Below are 12,215 nucleotides of genomic sequence, written 5' to 3'. Positions count from 1 at the left end.
GAAAGCAATCAAACCAGTGCTTAACTTTAATGGAGTGTAATTTGTAAAATTTTAATATATATGTATGTATGTATAAAAACAAGGAATCCTTGTGGCACAAAATATGCAAAATGCATTGTTAAAGTCCCTGAAACTACGCAAAAACTCTGAGACATTCTTATCCATCCCTCATGCAAGTTCATCTCCTCAGCGACCATAAAACATTAATACCTTACTTTCAATCTTAATGAGTCTGTGTGATGGGCTTTTCCATTAAAGACATTTGGATTTAATTGTTGTGAGATACATTTTCAAAGTGCCTCTACCTGGATTTAGTTGTACAACTCTCATTAAAGTTTGACTTGTCTGGCTGAATCCCTCTACACCCCTTTGAAGAGGTACCTGAGAGTCCACAGCAGAGATTAGATAGCAATTGTGATCTAAATAGCAGATAAAACAATCCAATAGAGGATTTTTTCCCAGCAATGTTGTTTGTGCTTTCCATAATTTACTGAAGCAGTTTTTGTAATGTACAATTGTAACATGCCCCCAGGTACTATCTGGACTGTGGAATTGCTGTGCCCCTTAACTATCTTGCTCAGAGTACCCCTCTCACTGCTCTGCTAGTGGCAAAAAGCCCCCTCAGGTTTTGCTCTCACACAGCCATTCGTATGTGAAGGCACACCCGAAGTTATATGCAGGCTCTCTCAGCCACTCTCAAACTGTATACAGGGAGATACCTGCAAATTCCCCCAACCCCAGCCTTGCACCCCAGAAATGTGCGTCTTACACTGCTCAAGACCCCCTTGATTAGAATAAGGTCATTAATTAGTTCGTCATACCATCAAAGGGTACAAATATGCACTCGCCTTTGTAACCTGAGTAGATTCCCCAAACTTCAATCAAAAGCACACTGGCTTAGATAAAACATTAAAATAAGTTTATTAACTACAGAAATATAGATTTTAAGCAATTATAAGTGGTATAAGCATAGACGTTCAGAACTGGTTACAAAAGGAAATAAAAGATAAAAAACTGAAAGCTATTTCCTAAACTTTATCAGGTTAAGTAAAATTTGAAGCAACAAGGCTTCTCTTACCTAAAAGCCTACAGCAGTCTGTGCTAACTGGAAAGCTTTTCCAGTTTGGACCACTCCCCCCAATTCAAATGTTTTTGTCTTCCAAACGATCTTGTTGCCTTCAGTATAGGTGAGGGGGGAGAGGTGAAGTGGTGATGTCACTGTCACTTATCCATATTCTCCTCCTGGCATTTAGGAGTATCCCCCCGCTGGGGTGCAGACACTCAGTCTGTGGCATATGTGAGATTTGTAGCATCTCTCTCAGGTGAATTGCAAATCTTTTGCCAACACCTTTTGTCTATGTGAGGCTTGACATGTGTGGGTTTTGTTCACTGTTTGTTACCTCTCAGGGGCTGGTCTATGTGCATTCCTCAGACTCACAAGATGTTTCGGTAACAAACGTAGAGCAAAATTTCATAACTTCAAATACAAAGAGGATACACACATTTTAGCAGGATAGTGATGCTCAACAGATTATAACTTTTCCAGTGATACCTCACAAGGCAACTTTGCACAAGATTCAGGGTTTAAATTCAGCCAGAGTCCACCAGAGTGGACCTCCAGGAAATATTTTCAAACCTGTGGGAGGCGCCTGCCTTTGGGGCTTCATCCCCTCTGGCCCGCACCGCAGGAGCTGAAGTCCTGAGCCCTGGCACCTCCCCTTCCCCCCATGGGGCTAAAGCCTGGAGCTCCGAATTGAGGGGAGGGAGGGGAGTCTCTGGGAAAAAATCATTGAGAATTTAAGCCTTGACAAGATTTATCATAATTTTGTAAAAGTGGTGACCATAATAGTGTAGATTGTCACAACAATCATCATGTGTCATCAGATTTAGGGCATAAATACATCGGTATGTATCGGAGGTCATGATGCATAGGTGAGCCATGAAAAGGCTACCAAAAGCGTTCGTGTACTGAGTCACTCAGGGCCTGATCCTGAAAGGGGCTGAGCAGCTTACCCCCTCATTGAAGTCAGTGTTCTTGGCATCTCTCAGATCAACCCTAGATCAGCCCTTTAGGGCATATGTAAGTAGTCATAAGAGAGACCCAAATAGGCCAGGTGGTGACCCCCTGACATTGGTAAACAGGTACCCCCATAGGCCCAATAGAGTCAGTAACTGCTCACCAGCCTGAGTGAAGGATTCACAGTATAGTCCTCACAATAAGCTAACTGCACCCTAGTGTCTCTCCTTTGAAGCTAATAAACTGATACTAAGGATGAACTTGGCCTAATATACTTAGTTATTACTGAGGCTGCCTTGCTGTGCTGAGGTCCGCATACTCTCCTTGAAGTCTTCTGTCTTTTTGCCCATCTAAGATCTCAGTTGGGGAGGACTTCCTTGTTTTTAATAAATCTCTGTGTATTTGTCTACCTGTTGTATCTGAGAGGAACAAAGTGGAGCAGAGAGGTTGCTTGTTTAAAAAATTAGTCTTAATTTCTCTCAGGATTCTCTCTGTCTAGTCGAGTTTGTTTTAAACTAATGGAAGCAATTAGTGAATCACAGAGGGACTTTGTCTAAGAGGTAGCCATTTTCAGATAATGGAGCATAAAAGTCGGCACAGTGACATATGACACTAGAGCAGCATATTGGAACAGTGCGCTGTGTCTTAAACAGATGTTTAAGTATTTTGAATATTGAATCAATATGTACATATAGGAAGGGATTTTTCACATTGTACATTGTGTTTTTTTTTAATTTAAATGAAATCAAACTAAGTGTTGAATTGTTTATAAAAGGCAACCACTATAGCTTGCTTAATTCTTTGTTTCTTTCTTTCTTTCTTTCTTTCTTTCTTTCTTTCTTTCTTTCTTTCTTTCTTTCTTATATATCAGTTTTATCACTGTGCCTGTTTGGGTTTTAGAGTTTACAGTTCCATTACATAAATCAGGGGCTAATAATGCTCCCAGATTTTGTTTGTCCAGTACATAGAGTGCTGGGTGGGAGCGGTATCAAAATAAATAAATGGCAATAAAACAGCTAGAGTACACTCAGGGCTTGCCTACACAAACATTTAGGCCATGTCTACACTCCTGCTTATGTCAGCAAAACTTATGTCGCTCAGGGGTGTGAAAAAACACCCCCGTGAGCAACATAAGTTCCGCCAGCATAAACGGTAGTGTGCTCAGCGCTATGTCGGTGGGAGAGCTTCTTCCGCCAACATAGCTACTGCCGCTCGTTGGGATGGTTTAATAATGAGCTCTCTCCCATCAGCGTAGAGCAGCTACATGAGAGATCTTACAGCGGCGGAGCTGCATCGCTTCAGCTGTGCTGCTGTAAACTCTCTAGTGTAGACATAGCCTTAGTTTGCAGCAAATTGGGGTACAAATCTACCCCATACTAGCCTGCCACTCACTAACTGCCCATGTGGACCCAGCTGTGCACTAGTAGTGCTTTGAAACAGGAGTAGATTAAAGTGCACTAAGGAACTGTTAGTGCACGTCCACAGGGTCCACACAGACACTTAGTGACGGGTACATTCACACCCCAGTGTGTTGCAAACTAAATATATAGACAAGCCCTGAGTGTGTTCTTACATATTTACCATGGCTGAGAGTTGGGGGAAGATTGTCAAAAGCTCTAATGGATTTAGGACCAGGAGTCCCATTGAAAGTCAGTCTCCAAATCCCATAGTGGCATTGAAATCTCCCCCTAAAATGCTAAATACTTAATGGTTTTCTGGTAATAACATAGCTTGGGTTGTGAGCGATGCCATACAAACCTTACATGTTCATACTTATTCAGACTTTAGTGTATTCCTCATTATGGGCCTAGTCTAAAGCCGGTGGACAGACTCTTCTTGATTTCAGTGGGTTTGGCTCCGTCTCTATATGTCTATGCAAAAAGAAAAGGAGGACTTGTGGCACCTTAGAGACTAACAAATTTATTTGAGCATAAGCTTTGGTGAGCTACAGTTCACTTCATTGGATGCTCCTTTTCTTTTTGCGGATACAGTCTAACACGGCTGCTACTCTGAAACCTGTCTATGCCGTAACTCAAAGTGATCCCAGGATTTTAACAAGAAGTAATGGGCCTGAATTAGAACTCTCACTCCGAAGAGCCACAGACGTTGAGAACGTTGTGGTTCAGTTCCACATCAGAACTTTGCAGCTGGAGGCAACCTCCAAATTTGTTGACATCACGTAAAGCCTAATTCTGTAGTCGTTCCTCATCCCTTACCCCAGCAAAACTCCTGTTTGTCTCAACAGAAGTTTTGCCTTAGTAAGAACTGAGCTTCAAGCTACTGCACATCCTCCATTTTCTATGAGATCCGTGGCTGGACCTGAGACGACCAAAAACTTCACAGAGCTGGGGCCGCAGAAAATCCCTGTATTTGGTTCTTGTGTCAGTGTCCCTCAGTGTGCGTTTGATGCAGACTGTGAACTCTTAAAGGCACGGATTGTGCCTCCCTTTCCAAACCTCTGTAGAGAGCTGTTCGAAGTTACGTACCCATAATAACCAAAATAAAGATGATGATAATGCGATACTCTATTTCTTAGACAAACCAAGTAATTATTTTTGTTTGAACTTCTAGCAATGCAGAAGGTGGCCGTTCCTATTATGTAAAAAAATATTTAGTGTCACGGGGGAGGGAGGCACAGATAACTGGGGAGAGGTTTGAATTGAAATATTCCAGATGAGACCGGCGTAAAAGTTATGTACCGCAAACCAAGCAACAATGAAATGTGAAATCACAGAATAACACACTTTATAAAACAAAACAGTGAAGAGCTTTTTCCCTCTGGGTTTTGGAATAAACAGTAATTAAATCATGCAAAAGGTGACAGTGAAATTGCTTAAAAAAAAATCCTCCCACTATAATTGCTTTGATATCCACATTTTTTTAAATACTAGGTAACTTTTTCCAGTGTTTTTATCAGCAAAATGTGACACTTGCTGTTGGTGCCTCATAATTTATGGAAGCAATAGCTGACAGTTCCAACAGCATATAGATTTAAAAATGTACTAAAATGGTTTAAATAAATATATAATCTGGAAAGCCTTTGTAAGCAGCACAGTTATGAAATGATCTCGATACTAAACTCATTTAGAGATGCACTGTGCATAATGCAGCAGAAGGATGGTCCAGTGGTTGGGGTGCTAGTCTAGGACTCAGGAGACCTGGGTTCAGTTCATTGCTCCATCACAGGCTTTGTGTGTGACCTTGGGCAAATCACTTAGGGCTTGTCTACACAGGGACACTCGGGAAAATTAATCTGAATTAACGAAAGTCTGAATTTAAAGTGGATTAGTTAAAGCCCCTGTTTGAATGCTCTTGTTCAGAATTAAAGAGTCCTCAATTTGGTTTAGTTTAATTCACTTCCAAAATGAATTAAGCTATCGTGAATTAAAGCCAATTTAATTCTGAATGAGAGTATCCACACAGGGGTTTAATGCCGCTGAGCTAATCCACTTTAAATTCATACCTTTTAGTTAATTTGGATTAATTTTCCTGAGCGTCCCTGCCTAGACAAAACCCTAAGGGTATGTCTACACAGCAAAGAAAAACCTGCAGCTGGCCCATGCCAGCTGACTCACCAAGACCCTCCCACAAGGGACCTAGAGCCCAGGCTCCAGCCTGAGCCCGGAAGTCTACGCAACAATGAAACACCCTGAGTCCCAGGAGCATGGGTTTTTCTTTGCTATGAAGACATATCGTAAGTGTCTCTCTGTCTCTATTCCCTGTGTAAAAAGGGGTTATAATAGCACTGTCCTACCTCTTGGGAGGTATTAAGAGGATAGATACATAACAGACTGTGAGGTGCTCGCATACAACAGTGATGGGAGCCATATAAGCACCTAAGACAGATAGCTGTATATCCATTCGCAATCACTGGAAATGTTTTCGCTGCTGTAATGTGTTTCTTTTAATAGGGTGTATGTTTTTTTTTTGGTGGCTTGTTGGAGCAGTCAAAAATATTGTGCTTTGCCGGTTCAAATCTTATCTAATCAGTCGATTGTGTTGCTTAATTAATATGGGGTGATTTGTTTTGTTTTCAACCTAACATTTGTGATATTCAGCTTGGCATGCATAACAGTGCTTCTCAATCACATCTTTAAATTAATTCTACTTAAAAATACACAAAGATTTATAAGTAAGAGAACTTTGATCTGATTAGAGAGACAGACAGACAGACAGACAGACTGCACATTGCAGTTTGTAGGTTGTTTCAGAGTTCCAACTCTTTCACTTGACTGTAGTATGCCAAACAGTCAGATCAGCGAGAGATTACAGTTCTCTCTGTGTATCCGACTCCAGCAGAGGGATATATTTAAAATTTTTCTTTGTGTAAAAAATATTTTTTTATTATTCTGATAATGGAATTGTTACAGGTGTTTAAATTTTAGTTAAGCATCTATACATATCTGTCTCATAGGGAAATTGTTGAAGGGTTGGGCAGAAAAAATACATTTTGTCTAAAGAATACCCACAGTGGGTAATAGACTCTAGTTGAATTTAAAAGATAACAGTGACAAGGGAGAAATCCACTTGTAGAAATGGGGAACAGCTGTGTTTTAGATCGAATGAAACTGTATCAAATACTTTAAAAATGGCCCACAGCTTCTTCCCTGGGGATAGAGATAAAGCACAAGAGCATTCCTGAAAGGGCAAAGAAATGGTTAAATCATTTCCTTGATGGTTATTAGAGAGAGAGAGAGAGAGAGCATGCGTCTGAAAATTAAATGCCTGAAACTTGTGTTCGATGGCTTTTTTTTTTTATCTGACGTGCATGTTCTTTGTCTCTTGCCTCCTATTCTAGTGAAATTTAATGGCTGTCCCGGGAAGAACGGAATTCGGTACGAAACCAACAACTTGGACTTCAAAGTGAGGACAGATGGGACCATATATGCTGCCCACCAGGTGCAAATCCCCTTGAAACAGACAATGTTTATGGTAACTGCGTGGGACCACCAGACCCTAGAGAGATGGGAAACAATGGTCAGATTACTGGTTGGGGGGAAATCACAGCACAATGGACACAAGGTAAAGGCCTTTAAGGCTGTCTTTCCTTGATTAAAATTGCCTCTTGTGATGTTTCATAGAATCATAGAAACGTAGAACTGGAAGGGACCTCAAGAGGTCACCTAGGCCATCTCCATGTATTGAGGCAGGACCTAGACCTATTTCCCATTACGTTTACTATTTCTTAAAGAAGTTGCACATAATATGAATGTGAACTTCATGTATTGTACAACTGTATTTAAAGGGCGGGTTTTCAAATAGGAAGTGCAACAAGCTATGGCCAACATCTTGTGAACAATTCTTTAGCAGTATATTCTCCTGCTGGCACATGTGCTTTCACTTAGTGTTACTAGAGAGGAGAATAAACTCCTCAGTTCATACTTTTATAGTCTTAAGTGATCAGCTGGTTCTGATCTATATCATGAAGCTTTTTAGTCTATAGAATTTTTCCTACTAGAATTTCTTTGCTGCTTACAGTTAATATTGTCCCTCCACTCGAAATACAGCCTTTGAATGAATGAATAGCAATAAGACCCTGTGCCCGACTGCCTTCCAGAATTTAATTGCAACCTTTTCTCAAAACACCCAGGGTCACAATTTGCTCTGTAACAGTGATGTAAATCTGGACTAACACCACTGACTGTTTCCACTGGTGCAGCTGAGAGGGGAATTTGACCCAGGAAGTTTTCTACAGTGATTTTATAATAATAAATTTCTTGCAACGAGCAATCTGTCTGTCTCTAAAGCCCCATGGAAATGCAGCGTGCTCCCACAGTGAGGATCAAGAGAGGAGATTTTAGCTTGTTTTCTTCCAAGACAACAAGGGCTGGAGCATTGTTTCTGCTCATTAGCACCACTGTCTAGTGCCCTCAGTGGCCAAAAGGGCAACCAGGCACAACATGGCACCGTTGTGACAGGCATTCAGTCTGCTGAGCACCAACATCCCTCCTCCCTGGAGTTAAATAACCCAGGCCAATTCCAAAGCCTTAGAAAAGCCACCAATACATACTTAAGGGAAACTTCATGAGACATCGCATCTCAGGTGTATTCATTATTATATATTTAACATTATAGACGTGCATGGTGACTAAAAAAGAAAGAACAGTCCCTGCCCTGCAGCCTGAGGGCTACGTCATGCAATTTAGGCTACTTCTACACTATGAGTGAGGGTGATTCCCCTGGCTAGTGTGAGTATAAATAGCAGTGTAGCCGCAGGCGCAGAGGCGTGGCTGAGCCGTATTGAAAACTACCAGTTTCATGCATGGCCTCCACTGCCATTTCCAGTGCTACCGCAGTGACACTGCTATTTATGCCTGCGCTAACTCAATGAGAGCTAGCGTGAGTAAGTGTACGTGAGCAAGGGACTCACAACCCTAGCTTGTAGCGTAGATGACAATGGTACAGAGCCACCCCACCACAGGGGCAGCTCAGAGAGGTCACAATCCTTCTTCGTGCTTTATGACGGTGCTTCTGACTCCCCAAGTACACCTAGTCCTCTCTGGGCGGTCACGGTCCTGCTTCCTTCCCATCCTTTCTGGGACAGTTTTTTTCACCTGCTGGGAAACATGGTGGAAAGCACTTAGATGGAGTTGTTTTCTGTAGCCACCCAATGTTTTCACCCCAGAACTTTCACAAGGTTTTGAGCCATGTACATATACCACCTCCTCAGTCTTCTGTAGCATTGCTCTGTCTTGTACAAGACATAACTATGCCCTGTACATTATATCAGCTGTATCTGCCACTTAGTAACAAAAGAATCCAGCTGGGCAAACTTTTTCAGAGAAAAATGCAGATACACCTCAATGTTCCGCGAATTTGTGCTGGTTTCACTGAATTGTTTCAGTTGAAAAAAAAATAAGCCTAAGAAATCAAACTGTTTCATTTTGACATTTTTCCAAATGACACATTTTAAATATTTTGGTTCAAAATGACTTTTTCTTTCAAAAATGTCCTTTAATTTTATTTTAGAAAATCCAAATGAAAATACATAAAACTCTTGAAATCAAACCAAAATATTTCATTTTGAGGTTGCACAAATTTTGTTTTACTTTTTGATTCGCTAAAAGTTTTGGAAAATTTCATTTTGTGTTTGAGCTTAAAAGCGATTTTAAAAAATGCAGAGTTGCCTGGGAATTGAAGAAAAAAAATCTATTCATCACAAAGCTGCACTAAAGAAAGACCATTTTCTCTAACAGTGATTAAATATTGGGGAACAAAGTAATGCAGCTTCTGTACTCCAGTTTCTTCTCACTCTGGGAAAGCCCAGAGAATGCACATTTCTGCTTTAGTAAAATATCTGACTGGAAATTCCTCTAAAGTTAAAATAAACTGAACTGTGGTTCAAGATAGAACGAACAACAGCTTTTTAAAATTCATATCATTCCTTTCTAAAAGCCTTATTAGTGTATAGTTTGATGCTGAAAAATTGTGGAATACAAGACTAATGACAAGGTCACAGACAGTTTTATTGTGCCACATCTCAGGCATCTGACTTGTATTTTATTTAAACCCTTATGCTTTCTGCAAGCAAAATAAGACTTGTTTACCAAAGAAAGGAGCAACATCATAAGATTATTTTCAAAGATAACAATGTGGTGCTAAAAACCAACAATATCCAGTTTCAGGCCATGACCCTAATATACAGCATTTCATGGCTGTTACGGGAAAAGATTTGAAATGTATTGTTATAAGGTCTAATACGACTCAATCAAAAATGCTTTTATAAAAACTGTTTTAGGGACTTTTCTGATTTTCCTGCAAGACTTCAAATAAATATATATAATGTTTCTTGAGAACAACAAACCATTACGTGTGATATGTGTTGTAGTGCAGACCAGTGTTTCTCAACCTCTTTAATACCAGGGACCGAGTTGCTGCCTTGAGAAACACTCGTGTAGACAATCAAAATAATCCATTTTACTTTGTAAATCTATGAGTGATTTTGTGTAGGTGATCTGTAGCTCCTGGATACTTAAAAATTGCTGGTGTTAAGTCTCTTATCCAGCCCCCTGCTGTCAGAGTTTGCTCGCGTTTATCCCTCACACAGACCTCCCTTTGGGGCTAGTTAGCACTGACCTGTAATTCCTCATGCTCCTTGGGGATTGCAGACCAACTGTGGCTAATTCTTGCAGAGGTATACTGGGCAAAAGAGAAGTGTCATATTCCTCTGCTTCTCTGCCCCTTCCCATTCCCACCCACACTCCACCCACTTGCATATTCATTGAAGGGGGAAATAAAATTTGGTTCAGAATTATCAATGAATTAAAATTCCATAAGGAAATGATTGGCCTACCTGGAGTGGGCACCATTCAAAAGTTAGCTTGTCATAATGGTTACTACAGTGCAACCCTTACAGAGAGGAAGGTTGATCTAGTAGTTAGGGCACTAGCCTGGAACTGAGGAGACATAGGATCAGATTCCTGCTCTGCCATGCGCTCTCTGGGTGTGGCTCTTGGGCAAGTCACTTTGTCTCTCAGTACCTCAGCTCCCTATCCTAAAATTGAGATAATCGCATGGCCCTACCTCTCTATAGTGTTGTCAGGATGCATTCATTAAAGATTGGGGGGCTCTCAGATGATGGCAGGGGCCATAGATGGAGCTGAGACAGAAACATCATGGTATTTGAGAAGCCTTCACAATGGACAGCATGCAGGTAGACAGCTGCTCTGCAGTGAGGCTGCCATTGAATTCAGAAGGGCTCTGTGCTGCTGCAGCAGTCTACCTGCAAGCTGTTCACTGTATTTTCCACTGCATGCATCCGATGAAGTGAGCCGTAGCTCAGGAAAGCTTGTGCTCAAATACGTTGGTTAGTCTCTAAGGTGCCACAAGTCCTCCTGTTCTTTTTGCAGATACAGACGAACACGGCTGCTCCTCTGAAACCAGAGATTTTGTTACTATCCGTGTAGCTCAGTTACAGCAGCATGGTTACTCTTGGTGAAAACTGATGTTTTGAAAGCTGAGCAATGGTTACACTATGGCTCTGTTTCCTCGCTTTTGTTTTACACCCTTAAAATTTGCTAATTATCTTGGAGATAACATAACCTCATTGTTGAAGGATCAATAAGGAATTCTACATAAACGTGAGGTAGCAGCTATTTATCCTAGGCATCGCTGGCCCAACAAATTTTCCATGTTCACCCCTGTAATATAAGGATTTTAACTACAGAATCTAAGTTTCATTAGATTGTGAAAAAACTGAGGGTAAGCATAAAACCCATTTTATGAGCCATAAAGAATTTTTTTTCTCTTAGCAACTACTTGAAGGTAAACTTTTTTCTGGTGAGTGCAAGTGGTGTTAGTAACTGTAGGAACTTTTTTTTGTTCAGTCTTGCAGGAAACCTGATAGCAATTCAATTAGAAAATGCAAATGAGGTCACATATTTCCCACTGGAGTGCTGAATTACCCCAGAGGAAACTGAGCGATATTCTAGCATAACAGTAAATACTAAGATAAAGTTTTTCACACTGTTCTCATCTGACTGGCTGTTGTTGCAATTGAAAGTGTCAATGGGACCTGTGGGTATAGTTTGCAAACAAGAAATTGTTGTTTATGGAACTAATATTAGTCCCTTATAGCTGACGTCAGCATTTATGAAAAGATAAACTTGAGTAGGATAATATTCTAGAAGAAAATAAAGTCAGCTTGCTGGCTTTGCTTATCTGGAATTAGCTATGCATTGTTGGCTTTGCTAAGAACATGTACTATGTTTTTCTATCAAATGCATATTCAATTAACCAACTGCAAAAGACGAAAACTATATGCTTGTAAACCGTGATAGAGCAGAAGATGTCAGTCTTCAGAATACGCTATGTTTCATATGTGCACACCCTGAAATCTTCCTAAGGAGTATGGATGATTCTGTATCCATCTACTTCCTAGCCTTCCACACCTCCCCTTCCAGAATATACAAAGTGCAGTTACTGAGATCCTCATCGCTGTCTATCATGCCAGTCCTCTCCACCCACTTCTTTGAATCCCTTGAAGTCAGTTGACCTACGTTGGATTTTCACCAGCTGAGGATTTGACCCATAAAGGGCAAGCTGAACTTTTTTTCTCCTTATACATATGTGCTGAAACATATGAACTCAGTTGTGACAGATTGTTTTCTCTTCATTACTGTATTTAATTTTTCTGTAATTATCACTCTATACCTTAATATTGATAACACGGCAACAGAGAAGAGAGTTCACAACAGAA

At 40.6% G+C, this 12,215-nt stretch overlaps 1 protein-coding gene across 2 annotated transcripts in view; it reads left to right on the top strand.

Moving 5' to 3' along the window:
- Positions 1 to 12,215, top strand: part of CDH4 (cadherin 4) — a 665,459-nt gene that overhangs the window by 416,281 nt on the left and 236,963 nt on the right. The window contains exon 3 of one of the 2 annotated variants that reach the window (XM_043527024.1): positions 6,816 to 6,916. In XM_043527024.1, the coding sequence (XP_043382959.1) occupies positions 6,816 to 6,916 (101 nt within the window). Of the gene's footprint in view, positions 1 to 6,815; positions 7,040 to 12,215 lie in introns of both variants that reach the window. The other variant, XM_037915875.2, reaches the window with a different exon arrangement.

This window comes from Chelonia mydas, chromosome 13, assembly GCF_015237465.2.
Source record: "Chelonia mydas isolate rCheMyd1 chromosome 13, rCheMyd1.pri.v2, whole genome shotgun sequence".
In the NCBI taxonomy this organism is placed as follows: Eukaryota; Metazoa; Chordata; order Testudines; family Cheloniidae; genus Chelonia; species Chelonia mydas.
Note: the sequence above shows the minus strand (reverse complement) of the source record. Positions and strands in the feature narration are given on the sequence as shown.